This window comes from Pongo pygmaeus, chromosome 19 (assembly GCF_028885625.2).
Source record: "Pongo pygmaeus isolate AG05252 chromosome 19, NHGRI_mPonPyg2-v2.0_pri, whole genome shotgun sequence".
Classification (NCBI taxonomy): Eukaryota; Metazoa; Chordata; class Mammalia; order Primates; family Hominidae; genus Pongo; species Pongo pygmaeus.
Genome location: NC_072392.2, coordinates 20,619,295 through 20,640,680, shown reverse-complemented (window position 1 = coordinate 20,640,680; position 21,386 = coordinate 20,619,295). Strand labels below are relative to the sequence as shown.

General features: G+C 52.8%; 2 protein-coding genes across 4 annotated transcripts in view; both read right to left on the bottom strand.

The window, feature by feature from the left end:
* Nucleotides 1-2,595: 2,595 nt before the first annotated feature.
* Nucleotides 2,596-8,551, bottom strand: RNF112 (ring finger protein 112). Of its 3 annotated transcripts, none has more exons than XM_054458454.1 (14): nucleotides 8,416-8,551; nucleotides 8,209-8,249; nucleotides 7,098-7,383; nucleotides 6,732-6,938; nucleotides 6,465-6,596; nucleotides 6,195-6,299; nucleotides 5,732-5,782; nucleotides 5,366-5,422; nucleotides 5,211-5,285; nucleotides 4,984-5,101; nucleotides 4,664-4,833; nucleotides 4,532-4,585; nucleotides 4,278-4,352; nucleotides 2,596-4,167 (listed from the first exon to the last, which is right to left on the bottom strand). In XM_054458454.1, the coding sequence occupies exons 1-14, from the start codon at nucleotides 8,467-8,469 to the stop codon at nucleotides 3,697-3,699; spliced, it is 1,896 nt and encodes a 631-aa protein (XP_054314429.1). In that variant the 5' UTR covers nucleotides 8,470-8,551; the 3' UTR covers nucleotides 2,596-3,696. The 3 variants fall into 3 exon arrangements, with proteins under 3 accessions (XP_054314429.1, XP_054314430.1, XP_063512300.1); XM_054458455.1 differs by having other exon boundaries at nucleotides 6,732-6,935; XM_063656230.1 differs by lacking the exon at nucleotides 6,732-6,938.
* The window catches only part of MAPK7 (mitogen-activated protein kinase 7), a 34,672-nt gene continuing 21,696 nt past the window's right edge, over nucleotides 8,411-21,386 (bottom strand). The window contains exon 9 of the transcript XR_010124664.1: nucleotides 8,411-8,631. The gene's annotated coding sequence lies outside the window, so the exon portion shown is untranslated. The remainder of the gene's footprint in view (nucleotides 8,632-21,386) is intronic.

The window sequence follows — 21,386 nt, the reverse complement described above, 5'->3', positions numbered from 1 at the left end:
CCTCCCGGGTTCAAGCGATTCTCCTGCCTCAGCTTCCAAAGTAGCTGGGATTACAGGTGCCCACCACCACACCTGGCTAATTTTTTGTGTTTTTAGTAGGGACAGGGTTTCACTATGTTGGCCAGGCTGGTCTTGAACTCCTGACCTCATGATCTGCCCACCTCGGCCTCCCAAAGTGCTGGGATTACAGACGTGAGCCACTGCGCCCGGCCAACAACCTGCATTTCCTAGAGATTCAAATTGCTTTATTTTCCCTACAGAAAAAGGCACTAATTAGCACAGATGACCACCCCAATCACCAGGTGAATTAGGTAAGCTGTAAGCGCACGTATAGCAAACGACGCTGTGGAGCTCTCTCTCACCTGAGTTCAAGTCCTCACACATGACAGCATGTGTGTAACGGGTTGTAGCTGCTTGACTACATAAATAGGGGGATTTCTGACTGTCTTTATGATTGCGTTAGCTGATAATACATCCATGTGTTTAATGCTTATTCAATCACAGAACTAGTATTTTCTTTATTTTCCACATTTGTGGAGAGAATATTCTGGGTTGGCAGATTTTATTTAAAATAATGTTTTTCCTCGATAGCACAAGGTCTGTCTTCCAAGTTGCCGTAGGCAACAATTTTAGCAAACGTTCTGCTGTGACATAAAATGCTTTTCCTTACTGCCCAGCCCCCAACTGGTGATACTTTACCTGTCTGTTACAGCATCACTCCATTTCAAAGAACCCATTTCTGTGTGTGTTAGAGTAGGGTGGGCAATAGTGTACTAAGTCAACCTAGATGTTGCATCCCCTTCATGCAGTAAAAGTTTATTCCTTGCTCACGGCGTGGTTTGATGAGAGCCAGTGGAGTCGAGGGCTTATTCCTGATCCAAGCAGTCAAGGGCCTTCAGGTCGCAGGTTCCTCTTGTCTTGCAGTACTGCCATCTGCAACGAGGGAGGCCTCAGAAACAGGAACCATACAGCAAGTCACCAAACCTCTAACCCAATCTTGGAACCTACCAATCTTGGAATCTGCAGTGGGTCACAGAAGGGAAACCAGCCAGACGTCAGCACGCTGCTGAGACCTCGGTCAATGAGTCACCTGGGCTCTTGCGAATTACAGAATCAATGTTGGAAGCCTAGGAAGCCAACTAATCAGGTTTGGAACCCAGAAGCCTGGTCGTCTTGGAGTCTGGAGAGGCTTGAAGGCTCCACTGAGCCAGGGATTTGGCACCAGAACTCTTGGGGTCAAGTCCTGGCCTATCTCTGACTAGCTGCTTCCACTGAGACACATTATTTCTCTCAGCTTCAGTGTCCTCCTCTGTAAAAATGTGTGTTCTACATACTGCTTGAGATGATTTCAAGGCTTAAGGGAGATAATGTTTGAGGAAATGTTTTGAAAGCTACAAGGCACAAGACAAACACCACTTAATATTACTCATCTTGTCTCTGCAGAGACATCCCTCACTGGGCCAACCTCTTCCCATCTGTGCAAAGAGTCGGGAGAGGTAGACACTGAACTGTTGTTCCTTCCAGTGCTGCCGGGTGGAATTCTAGCCATGTAACACCCTCCCTCGCTGAGTCTCTGGGCCCCCTCATCCTGAGCCTCCAAAGTCTAAAAGGTTTCATAGCTCATGTGTCCACCAGATGACAGTGGAAGGGCTCAGAAAGATGCTTCCAGAAAGCCTTTCTCCACAAACACTACACAAAGCTAAGACCCTGTTCCCACCCTTGGCTCAGACCCTAAAAAAGAGAGTCACTCTCATTTGTCTTTACCCCACTCAACCCCACCCTGGCTTTGGGATTTCTCTACATTCTGTATTTTGTCCCCAGCCTGTTAACTATAGCTTCACTGCTGAGCCATCTGTTCTAGACCATGTTGCTGCCTCTGCCCACCACACACTTCCCTGGAGCTGGACCTGATCAGCCAGAAGAAGCATCTGAAAAGGAGCATCTCAATTTCAGCACAGTCGACCTTAACAAAATAACTTCGGGAAGTGCACCAGCTTGGGAACCAGGACTTCGGGGTTCCCCTGCTTCTGTCATCAGCAGCTGCACAGGCTTATCTGAGACTTTCTCTGGGTGTGCACCTACAAAATGCCAGGATTGGATGCAGTGACTGCTGTTGTGGTTCTGAGACGGGGAGCTGGGGAGCTGGGGAGCAGGGCTGGGAGGAGAATCAGTCGGGTGAACTCCTGGCTGGCTGAGCCCTGCAGAAGTGGTCCTGGGCTCCTCCTTCCTTCAAAGCTTGACCAAGTTCTCTCTGCTTATGTCTCCATTCTGTCCTCTTGCTGGGACAGGTGCTTGTTGACTGCCTGTTGACAGGATCATGGGAAGCAGTTTCTCAGAGAGGAGACAAGAGGAGCGGAACCCCAAGTCCTAGTGGAAGAGCCTGCAAAGGTGCCCATATCCACTTGGCCTTGGCTTGAGGCCTCTTGCAGCCACTGAATGGGGACCTCTGATGTTCACTTCCCTGGATCTCTTGAATTCCAATCTCCCCCTTCCCATATGTGCATTCCAGCAATGGATCTCATTGGTTCACCTGCTCCCACCATGAAGTCATCTGAGGGTCAAATTCTGTTTCAATAATATACTGGGAAGCTGACATTCACATACACACATTTTATTTTTCGTAAAATAAAGGATAATGTGCCCACCCATACCCTGTAAGTTTCATAGCCTAGAAGTCAGTTTCATAGCCTAGAAGTCTTCCTAGTAGTCAGATTTTCTGTCCCCCAGAGGGAGAACTCCCGCACCCCCAGTTCCCAGGGGGCCTGGTGTTTGAGGAGCTGCATCAAGCTGCATCTTCTTACAAGCCCAGGGGAGAAAGGATGTGTTTAAGGATAGAAATTGTTCATTTTGTTTTCCTTTGCAAGATTTTGATAGAATCTAGTATAAAGGCTGTCTGGCTTAGCTCAGAATGCAAGAAAAGGTGTTATTCTTTGGCATTTGGGCATTTCACAGAGGGCATGGGCACTCCCCCATCTAAACAGGCTTGAAAAAGGACACAGGCCCAAGAGAGGCCCTTGCGGAGGCCCAGCACAGAGTGGTTCAGGATGCACAGACAGGCTCTCTGGGGCTATGGGCCAGGAGTGGGGAAGCCACCTTAGTCCTGCTGGAGCAGATTTGGGAAGGGTCATGGGAGCAAGTTTCTCTGCTCTGGGGTCTGGGCCACAGCCTACCATGTCCCATCTCTCTGGTTCTGCCCAGTGTTCCTTCCTTCCTGTCATCCCCAGCACCTCATCAGTGCTCCCCGCTCCTGAACACCATGGTCAATCATCCTGGGGCTTCTCACATCTGTGAAAGAACAGGTCTCTCGACCACCCAGGGGTAGACTTCCAGGATGGTGCCTGCTTAACTTTCCCACGATCCAGGGTCATCGGGGAAATGAGCCAGGTGGGGAGGGTGGAGCCTCACTTGCAGCCAGAAACCCTGGGATGTAGCCTATCTGTGACAAGGGCAGATCAGCAACCATCTGCAACCAGAAACAGGCCGGGTGTTCTATCCACTGCTCCCAGATGCTGCCTCTCAGGTTCCAAGAGCCACCTTGAGTCCCAGCTCAGCTGCCACCCAGACACCGAGCATCCAACCAGGGCAGTGCAGTACATGGGGGTACCTTGGAATCCCTGGCATCACCCTCCCCCCACCTGCCCCTCTTCTTCATCCCCACCTGACATCTCTCTTGTCCTTCAATACCTCCTGGGGCTGTTACTCTTCCTGGAGAAGGGGCTCTCGGTCCCCTTCCAGAAGTCTCTCATCCTCCTCCTTCTCCATGCAGCCCACTGTGGCAGCCAACCCAGCGCCCACGCCACCCCCAACCACGGCGGCCCCTGTGGCCCCCACGGCAGCTCCAGCAGCCACCATCCCAGCCTCTGCAGCCAGTGCAGCTGCTGCCATGCCAGCACCCACCACGCCCCCTGCCAGGCCCATGAGCCCGGCCCCCACAGCACCCCCCACAGCAGCTAGGTGGCCACAGAAGCGCATCGTGTAGGAGTCCATGAAGGCCTTGGCCGTGGCCTGCAGCTCAGCTTCCAGTGCCTCCAAGGTCTGATCTCTCCCCTTGCAGAGTAAGGCCACACCATGGCGGGCCAGAATGGCATCTTTCTGGGTGGAGAGGAGGTTCCGCATGGTGTCTGGCAGGACCCGCAGCGCAGAGAATATGCGCTTCGTGGCTATGTCCTGTGACAGGGAGGGAAAAAGGTGCCCTGACCAGGAGTCCCAGGTATCCTCTCCCTGACCTGGACCCTGCCCGGCCCACACCTGCCTCCCATGCAGGCCCCGGGGCTCACCTGCTGCCTCACATATTCCTCGAACTCCTTCTTGGCAGCTTCCACCTTCCTCAGGTCATGCAGCTGAGCAGCCATCTGTCCACGGGAAAACCCAGGCTGCCTCCTTCCTTCTTCCTCAGCCAGGGGTGCTGCTTGTTTCCTCATCTCCACTCCCAGGGCACACAGACCCCTACCCCAGAGGCCTCGGCACAGCCCCCACCTCCCTGCCTCCCCTGCCTCCCTACCAGAATACTGGATCCCCCAGGGGCTCATACCTCATCCGGAGAGGTGAAACCGGGCCCTGTCCTCCCCATCCATCCTGAGAGGTTCTGCGGAGATACCATCGCTGGGGTCAGGGAGAGCAGGGGCCCAGCCGAGTCGCCTGGGTCTCCAGGGAGTTTTCACACCTTGATTTCCTGAGCTAGCTGCTGCCCCGTGAGCAGGCGTCTGTCCCCCCTGGCCACGGCGCGCCCCTCGTTCCAGTACCCCTGGCAGCGGCTCTTAGCGTGCTGGGGGGCCGCACTCAGCACATCTGAGACGTAGGCCCCCAGAAGGTGACGGAAGTCATCATCTGTGTCTGAGGGAGAGATGTGCATGCTGAGAGACTGCGGGCTTTGGGAGGAGAAGGGGTGTCAGAGGCCAGGAGAGGTGGGTGCTTCAAGGGGCTCGGTTGCTGGAGGGGAGCTGGGAGCAGCGCAAGAGAGGTTCAGCTCTCAGGGACACTCACCACCAGGGCTTGTGTGGCCTTGGTTCATCCGCCGCCTCCCCGGGGCAGGCAAGAGGCAGCAACGGGCTCGCTTCCCTTGCAGCAGCTCCTGCACCTTGGGGTATCTGCCAGACAATCTCTGTGAGGCAGCAAGAGGAGTGTTCTGAGCTAGGAGGTCCAGCCTCCCATGCCTTCCCCACCTCTGCCCTGTCCATGGCCCCTCCACCCCATCCACTTGCACCACTCACCTGGAAGATGTTGCCTACATGCCCCTGCCCTGCCTTGTTGGGGTGGGATGAGTCACGAACTAAGAGGTCCAGATGCTGGAAGAGAAGGGGTCCTGACACCAGCAACTGGGGGTGGCGGGGCCTGGGGCCAATGAATCCAGAGATAGGTGTCTCACCTGGATTGGCACCATCCCATAATGCTTGCCCATCACCTCGGCCACGTGGACAAACATCTGGGGGTGGGACACAGACAGCATCAGGGCTGGGCCACTTTGAGGACTATGGTGTACCCCAAGCCTGTCTCCCCACCTCCCTACGCCTGCTATAGGAGCTAGGCTTCCCCTTTTGCAGCCTGGGGTTCTCCTGCCTCTCCCCAAACCACACATCTCATGCTTTACTCTCCACCCTCCCCCTTCAACACTGTTCAAGTGTCATAAAACCCTAGGCCAGACCAGGAGGGCACCTAGTTCCTTTGGGTCCAGCCCCTGGCCTAGTGGGGAGGGTGGGGGTGGGGGATGCCCCAACATCAGAGGTCTCTGTACCTCCAGATAGTCCAGGTCTGTATCCTTCAGCTCCTGGGAGGTGCTGAGGATCTGGAATCAGAAAGAACAACATGTACGAGGGATTACAGAGGCCGGGGGACTTCACTGGGGAAGGCCCTGGTGAGTGGGGAGCTCGCAGGCAGCCTGTGGGCCTCAGAGCATGGGAGAGGCCAGTATGGGGACCTCGAAGGCTGCAGGGCTGGGCTGGCCTCAAGGCCGGAGACAGGCCTGGAGGGTATTGTGATCTATCAGGTCTTTAGCTGCCTTGGGACCATCAGCCCACTTTTAGGGATAACCCACGTTCCCACCTTCACCGACTAGGAGCACCTTCCCCCTTCTGAGGCAGACCCAGAACCTATGAGGACCCCAGACACCAAAGCCTGTGAGATGCTCTGGCCTTCAGGAAGCTGAGCTGGAGAAGGGTGTGTGGGGTGGGGATGCCAACATCAGCGCCCCCCATCACCTGGTAGGAGCTCAGCATCGTGGTGAGAGCACAGAGCTTGATCCTTGTTTCCCTGCTCAGCTCAGGGCTCATGGCATCCCCTGTGTCCACCAGGAACACCGCCACCTATGCAAGGGGTAGGGGAAGACCCAAAGGGCCAGGCCTGCCTTGTTCTCCCACATTCTTCCCAACCCTGCCCCTTCCCATCCCCATCTTCTATCCTCACCCCAGAGATGCCCTTCTTGATTCCCCTTCCCATCCCTGACCTCCTTCTGCCACTTCCCCCCTCACCTTCTTCCCTTCTTTCCCCAGCAAGAAGGGGTGGCTCCACATCCATATGCCCCTGGCGAGGCCATTGGCGCCCCACCTGCAGCCCTGCAGGGATGCCTCTCCTCCTCTCGGCCGGCCGCCCTCACCAGACTCCTGCAGGGGAGAGAAGGGAGAGCATCAGTTGGTCGGTTCCTTGTCCCCACAGACCAGAATACCAGACCCAGCTTCCCCCAGGCAGGAACCCCCATCCTTGCTCCCCGCCCCCCTCCTGCCCCGCCCCGCCCTCACCAGGCCCGGCAAGCCCTGAAGCAAATGGTTGAGGAGGAAGGACTTCCCTGAGTGCTGCTCCCCCAGGACAGCGAGGAGGCAGACCGGGGTGTCCCTGGCCAGAGGGTGCTTCAGGCAGCGGTTGATGGCCCCCATCCTAAGGATGAGCCCCCCAGAGGCATTGACGCGAACCAGCAGCAGCGGCTCCGCCCTCACAGGACACGTCTCCTGGGCCAGGAGAAGAGAGGGGCCCCTGAGCATCCAGGACCAGCTCCTGACCCTGGAATGTGTTCAGCCTGGAGCTCTGGGTCCTGTCCTGATGTTCTAGAATAGGGCCAAAGCCACCCCCTCCTCTTGGGTCTGACTGATTAGGCCCAGTTCCCAGACCTGCAGTGCAGGGGGCAGCGACCGCTGCGGCAGGAGCTTCATCTTCTCGCCCAGGCTCCGGAGGCCCCTCTTCTGCTTGCATATCTTCCGGCACTCAGGACAGCAGGGCGGCTCACAGCCCGGGACACGGTGTGTGCTGAAGCACCGTATGCAGAAGTCGTGGCCACAGTCCAGCGAGATGGGGTCGCGCAACCTCTCCAGGCAGATGGAGCAGGTGGGGAGCTCCCGGGGCGCCATGGGCTGGGGCCCCAGGCCCAGCTCCAACTTGGGGAAAGGCGTATGGGACCTGCGGGGCAAAACAGGCCATTGAAAAGCAGGATGTCTATTGGGGACGGGGGTACCGGCCAGGGTTGTGGTGGAAGACTGATGGCTTGGGAGTGGAGGTCCCTTTGTGCCAACCCAATTTCCATCGGTGCCTCCATGGACAGGCGGAGCTGCTCCCAGAGAGGCCAAGCTCTGCCCGTTCCTCACTGACATGTGTCCTAGGACGTAGGGGCCTCAGAGTGGGGACAGCAGAGCAATGGTGAGAGAGTCTGAGAGGGAGAAAATCTGAGTGGAACAGACTCCACCACATCCCAGCCATGCAAATGCGAGCAAGTTCCTTCCCCCTCTGGGCCTCAATTTCCTAACTGTCCCAATGGAGAGGATAGCAATACCCCTCATGGGGCCATTGGGGTGGCCATCCGAGAGGAGGCATGTGCAGCTGTCTGCACAGTGCCTGGTGCAAATGCTTGGGAAGAGCCTCTCCCGGCGTTCTGCAGCGGGGCTCCCTCCATGAGGTGCTGACTTCAGCCAGGCCCCCAGGGATGATACCCTCCACAACCCCATGCTGCAGGGACAGTGAGGAGAAGGCATGAGCCTGTGCTGCAGTTGGGCAGATGGCTCTGGATCTTAGAAGATTCCTTCCGCTCTCTGCTCTGAGCTGGCATCTGCCTCCCTGCAGCACCCACCTGCTTCTTCCTGTCCCTCCCTCCACAGCCTGGCAAATCCAGCCTCAGGCGGACAGCCCTCCCGGCTGGGCTGCCAGGCTCTGTGTTCCGGGACCGGCCATTTCAACTGACCTGCCTGGCCTCACTGCACCCATCCCAGCCTGGAAGGCCCTGCTACTTACCAACTGTTGCCACTGTTTCCCATGAAGCTCTGTTTTCTCTCCTTGGAGAAATAAAAAAAAAAAAAGATTTAGAACAGAATCCAGACTTCTATCTTCACCCTGGGTTTCCAGGGACCCCTCATCCTCCCCACCACCGGCCCATCCCCCAGCCCAAGGAGGGCCCTTCCCACCCCACTCTCCTTCCCGATCTTAGGACTGAAGACTTGCCCGTTTGCCAAGCCGATGACAAAAGGAAGTGACTGACAAGGCGGGCCTCGGCATGGGAGGTTGGGATGGGGAGAGGGTCCGGATGCAGAGGGGGAGGCCCCGAGACCTTCAACCAGAGGTAAGGATGCCTTTTCTCCCGGAAAGGCTAGCAGGCTGCGGCAGGTGGAAGGTGAGGTCGGGGGATGGTATCCCCGAGGAGCTGACTCCCGGTCAGAGCTGGAAAAGAAATGTGACAGTCGGGAAAGAGGAGGCTGCTGCTGGACTCACCCCAGGGGGAGGAGACAGGGCTGCGGGTAGCAGGGCTCCGAGGAGGGAGGGATGGAGCCCGGCTCAGAATCCCTGGCAGAGGCTGGGATGCAGGCAAGCCGAGGTGGTGAGTCGCCATGGAGACAGAAGGGAAAGATAAGGACAGGGAGGGGGAGGGGGACAGAGAGGGAGAAGGCGTGCGGTGCACCCGCAAACATGGAGGCGCCCTCCGGCGGAACCATGGGCCAGCACTGCCTCTACTGGGCCAGCTGAGGTCTCCCCAGGGCCACAGGACACGGTGGGCAAAGAGAAGAGGTGTGGGAAACAGGAGACGGTAAGACCAGAGCTGACCCAGAGACAAGGAGTTATTCATCCATTCATTCAATGAACAGTTACTGAGTACCTACTATGTACAGAGCCCCCAAATGCCACTCTACTTCACGTGGCCCTGCACATCCTCCTGCCCTCCCTCAGGTTTATGTCATTGATGCCCAACCCAGCTGCAGCCTTCTTCAGCACTCATGGACCCTCCATGTCCTCTGGTGTATTTCCCTCCCAATGGCTTTCACTCTGCCTCAAACTTGAGCAGGGTGAAATCTATCAAAACTATGAGCCACCTCTGGACCTTCTAATGGCCTCTTGACTGGGCTCCTTGCCTCCCTTCCACTCCCCAGTGCACAGCCAGCATAGGCTCCCCAAGCACAGATGACCTCACACTGCTCAAACACCTTCTGTGTCTCCCTACTACCATCAGATCAAAATCCAAACTCTCCGGCCTGCGGTCTGGGCTGAACCTTCCTTCCACCCTTCTGTTGCCCCACTCTTCCCTGCTTCTACACCCTGGCTTGGCTGCTCTGCTCCTTCTCATCCCTCCTGGGACACCCTCTTAGGCCCAGTGCAGGTTCTGTGGCCTCCCTAGAGCCTCCTTGCCTCACCCCTCCCAACTGGGTGCGGTCTTGTTCTCAGGCAGTTCAGGGCTGGGACATCTGATATGTGATAGGCTTGGCGCAGCCCAGGCTTCAGAGCCAGACAGATCTGGGCTTGATTCTCGGCTCAGGGGCTCTGGGACTCCACTGCACCTCTCTGTGCTCTGAGGAGCCACCATTACCTACGTAAAGCCACTAGTCCAGGCACGGGAGTCATTCGTACATCCTATGAGCTAGGATGCAGAAGGGTTAGGGTGAGGTGGGATTCAGAACCTAGAAAAGTTCAGCAGAGACCACCTTCAGCAGGTGGAGATACCCCTGAAGCTGGGGCTGGATCTTGTTCATTTTGGTTTCTGGAGGGCCTGAGATTGTGGGGCTGAATCAATCAGATTCAGAGAAGCAATGCCATAGACTCTGCCTCCTCCTGCCCCAGGTGGGACAAGCCCCTGTGTGTTGGCAGCAAAGCCGTGCCAAAGCTCTGCCTTCAGGGCAGAAGGGAGGGTTTTCTCAAGCCTTGTAGCCTTTCATCCTTGCAGGAGAGAAAGCGTGGGCGCTGGACTCAGATTCAAGCTCTAAACCTGCCTCCATCCCAGCATGAAATGCTGGTGAGTCACTGCCCTCTCTGAGCTTCCATTTGCTCATCACTAGGCAAAGATGTGAGGAAGCAGATGGGACAATCAGTCTTCACTTAACGATACTTACTGAGCACCAGGCACTGTGTCTCACACTGCAGTACAGCTGGAAACAAGAGAGACAAAGCTCCATCCTCCCCAAGATCCCAACCGGACAATGAAAAGGCATTGCTATGATCTGGGTGAGAACCTGGATGCGGGGAGGGTGAGGAGGGGTGTCAGGCTGTCCTGATAAGCAAGGAGGTAGAAAAAGGCTGTCCAGGCAGGGCAAACCACAGGTACAGGGCCCAGAGGAGAGGGGACACAGAACCCATTCTGGGGAACGAAGGAGGTCCGGCTGGCCTGGCAGGAATATTTGATGCCAAGATGGGTGCACCAAGGTGAAGGGCAGAGCAGGCCTGGGTCATGTAGGCCCTCAGGGGCCAAAGGAGGGGATGGGGACTTCACCAGTCAGTATCTCAGGAGGGATCCCGCAGGGCAAACATGTATGGTAGAAGCCTCACTCTTAGGGCTGGCTATATAATTTTATTTATTAATTATTATTAGTAGTATTATTTTTTGAGATGGATTTTCACTCTTGCCCAGGCTGGAGTACAACGGCATGATCTCGGCTCACTGCAGCCTCCGCCTCCCGGGTTCAAGCGATTCTCCTGCCTCAGCCCCCTGAGTAGCTGGGATTATAGGCATGTGCCATGACATCTGGCTAATTTTTGAATTTTTAGTAGAGATGGGGTTTCTCCACGTTAGTTAGGCTGGTCTTGAACTCCCGACCTCAGGTGATCTGCCTGCCTTGGCCTCCCAAAGTGCTGAGATTACAGGTGTCAGCCACCACGCCTGGCTTTTTTTTTTTTTTTTTTTGAGACAGGGTTTTACTCTGTCACCCAGGCTGGAGTACAGTGGTGTGATCTCAGCTCACTGCAACCTCCACCTCCTGGGTTCAAGAAATTCTCCAGACTCAGCCTCTCCAGTAGCTGGGACCCCAGGTGCACACCACCATGCCCAGATACTTTTTGTATTTTTTTGTAGAGACGGGGTTTCGTCATGTTGCCCAGGCTGTTCTTAAACTCCTGAGCTCAAAGTGATCTGCTTATCTCGGCCTCCCAAAGTCCTGGGATTACAGACTAAGCCACAGTGCCTGGCCAGGCTAGCTATACAATTTGTGGATTTGGTGAAAAATGTAACTGCAAAGCCTCCACCAGAGGCAAGAAAGTCCATTACCTCTTCTCACGGCACATTGCCTCCACCCATGGCCAACAGGCAGCCCCTCCAGATTGCCACAGTCATTTTTAGGACATGCTCAATACCTGGATTGGGGGTCAGGGAGAAGCCTATGCTAAGTTTCAGCCCAGGGAGGGGAGAGCCACCACTCTGTCACACCCTAAGATGCCAGGGGCCAATCCAGCAGTCCCCAGTCCTCCTTGAGCCTGCATTCAGCCCTCCAGATGAAGGGGGGCAGCCATGGTGGGGCAGAGGTGGGGACACTGGGAGCCTGGGAGTAGGCAGCCAAGAGCCTGTGCTGGGGAGGCAGTGGGAGATGGGACACACACAAACCAGCTTCCAAATTCCCAGTGAAGGCGCCATTTTCCCATCAGACTTCACTCACAAAGCACAAATTCAATGCTAAAATGATTGTTTCAAGATGGTGACCAGAGCACTGAAGCCCAAGCACACGGCCCTTCTGAGCTCTCGCCTTGAGTGGCTGCACTGAATGCATACCTGCGAAGCTGGCCCCTCCCACTCTGGCTGCTGTATGGACAACAGACTAGAGGGGCAAGCCGGGAGGCTGAGGGTGCTGCTGGGGAAGTCAAGGCTACAAGTGGAAATACAGATCCCCTTGGGATCATACCCAGGCACCTAAAAGAGGGCACTCCCCAAGGCACGGTACAGGCCGACCAGGTGGATAGGAGACGGGAGGAACACCAGACCTGCTCCTGGATAAAGGATGGGATAAAGGATGGGCCCTGCTCCTTTGCAGCCAGAGGCCTCTGATACTATCTAGGGCCCCAAGGGGAACCCCTGGCCCAGGGAGGCCAGCTGTGGTGGTCCTGGGTCCATGTCTATGGGCAGCCCCGCTTTATCCATTATGCTCCATGAGTCTCTGAGTCTACGGTCTATGAGAATGTTTGAAACCTAATGGAAAAATGAGGGTCTCCAAACCACAAAAAGAAAATTTCAAAATCAAAAGTAACACCCACTTAGTTTAATGTCCCAGTACCCCTTACATGATGTTAGCTGGTAAACCCAGCTCGAGTTATCATCTGTAAAGTCAGATTCAAGTCATAAGTGCACTGATTCAACAAATGTTTACTGAGCACCTACTAAGTGCTGAGCACAGTGCTAGGTTCTGAGAAGTCAGGGTGACCAAAACAGAGAAAGTAATGGCAGTAAAGTGTTGAGACATCGACCGGGCATGGTGGCTCACACCTGTAATCTCAGCACTTTGAGAGGCCAAGGTGGGTGGATTGCTTCAGCTCAGGAGTTCGAGAACAGTCTGGGCAACATGGTGAAACCCTGTCTCTACATACACACACACACACACACACACACACACACACACACAATTAGTCAGGCATGGTGGTGCACAGCTACTCAGGAGGCTGAAATAGGAGGATCACTTGAGCCTAGGAAGTGGAGGTTGCAGTGAGCCGAGACTGCACCACTGTACCCAGTCTGGGTGACAGAGTGAGACCCTGTCTCAAAAAAAAAAAAAAAAAGTGTTCAGACATCAAAATAAATAACGTGTCTTATCAAAAGATGATCCTATCCTTTGAAAAATATTAATGGCAAAAAATTTCAACTCAACCTGGGCTGTGGATACCACATGTTTTAATGTGTTTTGCTCTGATTAGAGAATCCTCCTGACAGTCAAAGGGCCCAGGGCCTGCAAAGTTCTTGAGCCTGGCAGCTAAGGCCCTCATAGGAGGATGACTACCCTGTGTGGACCTCAGCGAATCTGAAAAGGAACGGAAGAAACTCCACTCTGCCTAGTTCCTTGCTTTCTAACCATGATGAGGCTACCACACAGGTTTCTCATGGTGCCCCTAACTGGCCTCTGACCTTCCCCAGGAACTCAACGGGACAGGAAGAGCCACACTGAGCCAGGCCTGGTCCTGCAAGGTGGACAGACCCTCAGGGTGCTGCTGGGGGCTGAGCAGTGACTTGAGTGAGAATGGAGTCCACAGAGAGGGTTGGGGTGGGAGGGGAGGTCCTGGGTTTCGGGGGTGGAGCTTGAACTGTGGGAGGGAGCGAATTGCAGGCCCTAGGGACAGACTTATTTCTCATTTCATCTGTTGTCCATTCATTCACCAACAAATATTGGCCAAGTTGGTGTGAGGTGCTTCTACCCAGCAAAGAAATGCCAGGAATATGGCCATAACTCACCCAGACAGGATCACTACCTTCGTTCGAGACCTTGCACAGACTCAAGGAGTATGAACCTGGGAGTTCCAGTGCCCGCTGGGCTGGCCCTGCACCATCAACTAGCTCCATGCCATCCACCCTGTCAGATCTCTGCCCAAATCCAGCCCTTGGCCTCCAGATCCTGAAGCTGAAAGCTCCCAGCACCTGCTCTCCCTCTGTCTCTTCCATCCTTGTGAACAGGTGGCCCAGCTCAGGCCACTAACCTGACTTCCTGACCTCTGGCTCTAGCTTCCAGGCTGGGAGTTGGAGTGGAGGTGGACTCATTTTTGGAATAACCAGCCTCAAGAGTCAAAAATACAGTTTTCCAGACTGGGACCCTGTTTGGGGAGGTTTCTGAGTCCCTTGATGTAGGCAAGAGCCAGCTTCACACACAAACGCACACGCACACACACATGCATGCATGCACACACCTGGTCAGCCCTCCCCCAACATACCATTCCATGTAAATTCTCACACATACCACACACATATGGTCAAAATACTCCATGTATCCCACACTCTGTGCTCACACATTGTGCCACATGCACATCCATGACTCCACCTTGCCTGATATAGACCCACAGTGCTCGCACACACACACAAACACGCATACACAGTTACACCCTCACAACCGCACTTGCACATCCACATCCATTCACATGCTCACTCCTTCATACTCACACACAAACATGTGTGTACCTTCAGGCCTCATGCTCATACACATCTACACACAGGCTCACTCTTACTGCCTTACACGCACAGGCACACATCATACATCCTTACTCAACAGGCGCTGTTCCAAGCACTTTATGTGATAAGCTCACCCCGAGTAACACAACCTATGAGGGAGGTACTATATCACTTCCATTGTATAGATGAGGGAACTGAAGCACAGAGAGGTTAAGTCACTTGTCTAACACCACATAGCTATTAATGGCAGAGCTGGAATCCAAACCCAAGCCATCAGGCTCCCCACTCCAAGCTCTTAGCCACTACATTCCATGGTCTCTTTGGTGGCAGAAATAAAGTTAGTTATTACAATAAGCCTTGGAAAGAGTTTGTAGTTTTGCTGTGTCTCAGTTTGCCATCACTTGCCTCAGAGGGGGATAAAAATCAGTCCAGCCTCTATCTATGCAGAATATTGGAAACAGGCAACTGAGTTCTGATTGGTTCTGACCCCAGCTTGCTGTGTGACCTCGGGCAAGTCCCTGATCTTCTCTGGGCCTGTTTCCTGATGTGTAAACGTCGGGGGGCAAGGGCAATGAGATCAGAGGTCCCTTTGAGTGGAACACCCCCAGTCCTCTCCCACCTCTTAGCCTGGGAGCTGGCCTTCATGAAGCCTGGCACTGTGGGCACTGCCCTAGTAAGCACGGGGTCTTAGCCTGTTTCTGCTGCAATAACAATACCACAGACTGGGTAATTTATAATGAGCAGAAATGTATTTGGCTCAAGGTTCTGGAGGCTGGGAAGTCTAAGAACAAAGGGCTGCATCTGATGAGGGTCTTACTGCTGTGTCATCACATGGCAGAAGCAATTACAGGGACGAGAGAGAGGAAAGGGGACCAAACTCATCCTTTTATAAAAGAACTCATTCCCGAGGTGACAGCATTAATCCATTCCTGAGGTGACCTTTAATCACCTCTTAAAGGTCCCATCTCTCAAACCATTGCATTGAGGATTAAGTTTCCAGCACTTGAACTTTGGGAGACACAGTCACCATCTTGTTCATCTTCTGCCCACTCACCCCTCCATACATTCATTCATTCTCCATTCCTCCAACCATCTATCCATGCATGCACTGATTATCTACCTATTTATCCATCAAGATAAATGCATTATCTACCTATTTAACCATCCACTCACTCAATCACCCATGCACTCATTATCCATCCATTAATTCATCTATGTATCCACCATTCATTTCTCTTTCTTTTTTTTTCTTTTCCTTTTTTTTTTTTTTTTTTTTTTTTTTGAGACAGAGTCTTGCTCTATCACCCAGGCGGGAGTGCAGTGGCTCAATCTCAGCTCACTGCAACCTCCATCTCCCGGGTTCAGGCAATTCTCCTGCCTCAGCCTCCCGAGTACCTGGGATTACAAGTGTGTGCCACTACATCCAGCTAATTTTTTTTTTTGTATTTTTAGTAGAGACTTTTGTATTTTTAGTAGAGACAGGTTTTCACCATGTTGGCCAAGATGGTCTTGAACTTCTGACCTCAAGTGATCTGCCCACCTCGGCCTCCCAAAGTGCTGGGATTACAGACATGAGCCACCACACCCGACCTCATTTCTTATATTCTTTCATCCATCCACTCTCCAACTACCAATCCATGCATGCACACATGTATGATTTGCTCCATCCATCCACCCACACATGCACACATCTTTTCATCCATCACTCCTCCACCATCTGTGTATCTACTCATCCACCATCTACTCTTACACTTATCCATCCATGCATGGATTCATCCATCTGTCCATGTTACAAACACTTATTGAGCAACACACCAGACATCATACTAGGCTCTGGGAGTAGACTGATGAGCCCTCAGGGTGCTTTCAGTCTACTGGGGAGACAGAAAGGTCAATAAACAAGTACGGGGTGATAAGTTCTCTGATTAGGTAGAGTGAGGGGAGACGCACAAGGAATAAGCAAAGGCACCTTGCTCAGACCTGGGCACCTAGGAAGGCTTCCCACACAAGCTGCATCTGAAGGATGAATATGAGGTGGCCAGGCAAAGGAATGGGGACAGGCAAACAACATGTGCGGCAAAGAGACCAGCCCATGCAACAACACACAGCTGCAAGATAAACAGCTCACCTGGAATGCAGCATGTGAAGCGAGGAGAGGTAAGGGTGATGGGCCAGTCACAGAGAGGTGTGTAAGCCCTCCCTTGGTGTCATCCCTTAGTCCATGCCTGTACACTGCTTTCTTGCAGGGCTTGGGACACCTGCTGTCCTGCTGAACCAATGGCCTCTGGGTGCTGCTGGCTGTGGTGAGCTGGCATCCACGCCAACATGGCTGCCTTCCCCATCTGGGTCCTGACCCTGGCCCCAAGGTGCAGCAGCATCTGCTCCCTGTGGCTGCCCTCCTCCTGTCCCCCAGGCCCAGTGGCCCTCCTTGCTCTCGCCACGGCTGTGTCTGTGCCAGGTCCCCTTGTGTGAGCAACAGAGGCCAGGCCTTCCCATCAGCAGCTGGAAGGAAGTCAGAGCTCCCCAGCTTTACTTCTGAAGCCCCCCATCATCAATCTGGTACTAGGCATCCTGAAACAACTAATAATAGTACAATTATCCAACATTTGCTCAGCAATTTAGGGTTCACAATGTGTTGTCATGTGCCCTACTACCTCTGCTGATTCTCATAATACAGTGACTATTAGCCCTGCTTTCTGAATGAGGAAACTGAGGTTTAGAGCGCTAAGGAAACCTTTCAATGACAGCCCTGGAAGAAATAAAATGTCCTGACTCCCAATCCCGGGCCGTCCCCTCCTTTCTGGCCTGCTGTGTGCTGTGGTCTCCCAACATTCACACCTCCACACCTTTGCCCCAGCCACTCTCCTTGCCTGGAATGCCCTTGCCAATCTCTGCCTGCCTTCATGAAACCCATCACCCAGGCCCAGGTTGGCTCAGAGTTTCTACAGGGAACCCTTCCTCATCCTTCTCTCTCCTCCCCTTTGCTCTTCAAACTTATGAAATGCCTCCTATGTACCAAGCATGTACCCAGAGTGATGCTGGATGCAGAGACTACAACAAATACCAAGATGTGGTCTGTTAAATAAGATTTATAGGAGGTTATTGGTCTGGATTGAGCTCCTGGATAAACTCCAACAGACCAAACCAAAATGGATTCACTCATGCTGAAGTTCCATGCTACAAAGCCAAAACTAAATTGTTTATCTGATCTTCCAAGAAATCAGGACACAAAGAGATAATAGCCAAATCCCCAAACAGGCCACTTTTAGCCAGCATGATAGGAAGTCCCCTCTGCTTTAACCTTTACAAGGAAAGTAACTTTGAAATCAGTCTGCTTTTTGTTCTGTCTGCTTACTTCAGCCCTTTCTGCCTGTAAAACCAATCTCCTCTGTTCAGCTCATCAAACAATCATTCTATTTTATAAGAATGAGGTGTTGCCCAATTCTAAAATTTCAAATAAAAGCCAATTAGGTCTTTAAACTAAATTTATTGTCATTTTGTCTTTTGATAGGTTCCTGCCCCGAGGAGCTCAAACACTATGTGCAAACAAGGAAGCAGCTGCCTTGCAGCACGGCCCCTGCTGTATAGGAGCTGCCCAGGGAAATGTGGGAGCCCGGAGGAAGCCCCTCACTCAGACTTGGGAGTCAGCAAGGCTCAGTCTTGCAGGATAAGGGAGTTAGCAGGGTACACGTTGTTGGGGGCTGGGACTCCAGACACAGGGGACAGCACATGCAAAGGCCTGGCAATGAGGTGGCAGGGCAGGTTCAGTGTGGGTGCGGCTGGAGCACAGGGTGAGGGCTGGCAAGAAGGAAGGATAGAGGCAGGGTAAGGGGACTAAGGTCAGTTAGCAGGGAACAGATGATGGAGGGCCATGTGGCAGATTTTTGGATTTTCACTGCATGTCAGTGGAGCCATAAACTATTTTAAGCAGGCATACATGTGAACAGATTTGTGTTCTTGAACCACTACTCTGAGCGTCCACTGGGACAGACTGGAGGAGACACCTTGCTACTTTCAACAGCCACTTTGCATTAGGCGCCTTTGAGTACTGACCACATCCTCGAGCTAGGCCTCTAGTGACAGACATCTAGAGCATTGCTAACATTTTGCTATAACAAATAGCACTGTAGCACATATTACTATTCTTACCCCGTTTCCACTTGGGTAAGTATAATTTAAGGATATCTTCACCAACACAGAGCAAAATCATACATATTGATCTTTGCTGATTTTGGCTACAAATGTTAAAGGATGATTTTTATCTTTTATTCAGGGAGTTTTTCGGTTATCTATCTGCCATGTCAAAAACAGCTTTACTTTATTTTTATTTTATTTATTTATTTATTTTTATTTTTTGAGATGGAGTCTCGCTCTGTCACCCAGGCTGGAGTGCAGTGGTGGGATCTTGGCTCACTGCAACCTCCGCCTCCCAGGTTCAAGTGATTCTCCTGCCTTAGCCTCCTGAGTAGCTGGGATTACAGGCGTGCACCACCACGCCCAGCTAATTTTTGTATTTTTAGTAGAGATGGGGTTTCACCACATTGGACAGGCTGGTCTCGAACTCCTGACCTCGTGATCCACCTGCCTCGGCCTCCCAAAGTGCTGGGATTACAGGCTTGAGCCACCGCGCCTGGCCAATTTTATTTTATTTTTTTGAGATGGAGTCTTGCTCTATCGCCAGCTGGAGTGCAGTGGCACTATCTTGGCTTACTGCAACCTCTGATTCGCAGGTTCAAGCAATTCTCCTGCCTCAGCCTCTCAAGTAGCTGGGATTACAGGCGCTTGCCACCAAGCCCAAATAACTTTTTGTATTTTTAGTAAAGATGGTGTTTCACCATGTTGGCCAGGCTGGTCTTGAACTCCTGACCTCAGGTGATCCACTGACCTCGGCCTCCCAAAGTGCTGGAATTACAGGTGTTAGCCACCGTGCCTGGCCTTGTAGGAGAATTTTCAGGTGCTCATCGAGCAGTAGGCACAGTAGAGAAATCAGAAAGGGGAGAAAGAAGCTGAGGGTGAGGAAGGAGGGGTAGGAGGCACCTGGAGACTGGAGCCCCATCTTTTTAACCCTCACAACCCTTGAGGTGGATATAAGCCGCCCACTACCCCGCACACATGCAATTTTACAGATGAGAAAACAGAGAATTGGAGAAGTTAAATTATTTCCCCAAACCTCATACCAATATATCATTTGAAGCTTCAACAGTGAAAACAGTCAGGCCTGGGGCCAATAAACATTTGCTGGATTTATTGACAAAAGTGGGAAAGACAAAATTCAAATAGGGGCTGCCTCTCCAGAGCTATGAAGCATGGGGCACAAGGGGTGGGGTGGGGGTGGGAGGGTGAGGACAGGAAGGTGGGCTTCAGAGGCAGGTTCGAAGCAGGACATACAAGTTGGGAGGCACTAGCTGATGAGGACAACAGGGAAGAAGGAAGTCATAAGAGTCAAGTTAGAAGACACCTTGAGCACCCTTCTGGATGTCCACACTGGATAGCAATCCCTGGCTGCTGGCAGCCAACCTACCATTATGTATCACCTTCCCTCCTCCAAGTCAGAATCGAGACCAGGCTCCAGACCCCTCTCCTCCACTGTACCACCCCCATTCCAACTTGCATACTGCCCATTAGGACCCTGAGACTGGAGTATCCAGGCAGTCAGCCAGGAAGTTGACAGATGTGGCCAGCTGGCCCCTGTGGAGCAAACTTCCCCCCACAGACTATGCCCAACTGGATCCAGGACCCATAGACCCCTCTGGAGTGAGAGGCAGCCCCACGCAGCTGGTTTGATAGGCAGACTGAATGGAGCCAGAGGCCCGCTGCAGTCCAGGCCTCTGCATGTAAGCCTCTGTTGGCCCGCTGACCTATGCCATCCTTCAACCTGACTGGCAAGGTTATGTGCGTCTTGGGCAGCACCCAGGCTTTGGCACCAAACAAGCCTTGGTTCAAATACTGGTTCCACTCAACTCACTAGGCAAAGTCACCTCTCTCACTCAAGCTCAGTTTCCTCAGCGGTAAAACTGAAGATATAATTACTCCCACGTAGGGTCAGTGCAGAAAGCCTGGTGAATAGTAGGTGCTCAATAAATGCTAAACTGTTTTTTTTTTTTTTTTTTGAGACGGAGTCTTGCTCTGTTGCCAGGCTAGAGTGCAGTGGCACCATCTTGGCTCACTGCAACCTCTGACCCCCTGGTTCAAGCGATTCTCCTGCCTCAGCCTCCCAAGTAGCTGGGATTACAGGCACACGCCACCATACCCAGCTAATTTTTGTATTTTTAGTAGAGATAGGGTTTCACCATGTTGGCCAGGATGGTCTCGAACTCCTGACCTTGTGATCCGCCCGCCTCGGCCTCCCAAAGTGTTGGGATTACAGGCATGAGCCACCGCGCCCAGCCAATGCTAGCCTGTTAATCAGCCTTGGAAGCAAGTCTGGGCCACTTACCTCAGTGTGCCCAGATGTCCCCAAACATCAGTCCTGCCCCAACTTGGATCTCAGACCAACCCCCACAAGGCCTCGCCTCTTTTTCTTTGTCAAAGGAAAATCCAAGAGATTCTTACAGAAGAAGGGCTTTTTACACAGTAGGCCTGAGGACAGACATCCAACGGATAAAGAAGTACAGTTTTCCATTAGTTTATTACAATGATAATAATGATAATGTCTATTTACTGGGCTCCTACTATATGCCGAGTCCTTCTAACAACAGAATCTCCCACCCTCCCCACATTTCTCTAAAGGTGAAAATATTGGCTCCATTTTACAGATGAGGAAACTGAGGCTATCCAAGTGACCTGAAGCCAAGCCTATCTCCTATCTAGTCTCTAGCATTTGTTTCTCTCTGTCTCTCTTTCTCTTGCAGACACACGGTGTTTCTTCTTCCTCTCTCTAACCCCATTTGCTCTCCCTATCACAACACCATAATCCAGGGCCGGGCAGAGCAAAGCAGCCACAGCAGTCATGTCCTTAGCAATCCATAATACAGCATGTTTGCTGACAAAATGAATGTGGAGTACAGTTAGGCAACAGGAAATTAACAGCTGACCCCAGAGGTCAGGAAAGAGGGTGTACAAAAGCTGAAATGTGCTT

Bases quoted from the DNA above. Each gene is read 5' to 3' on its own strand.
- RNF112 (XM_054458454.1), bottom strand. From the start codon at position 8,469: ATGCCGAGGCCCGCCTTGTCAGTCACTTCCTTTTGTCATCGGCTTGGC. The intron at 6,300-6,464 runs GTGAGGGGGGAA...CCCCTTGCATAG, and splicing joins TGGGGAAAGAAGGGAAGAAG to GTGGCGGTGTTCCTGGTGGA. The intron at 4,353-4,531 runs GTATGAGCCCCT...TCCCGTGGACAG, and splicing joins GTTTCACCTCTCCGGATGAG to ATGGCTGCTCAGCTGCATGA.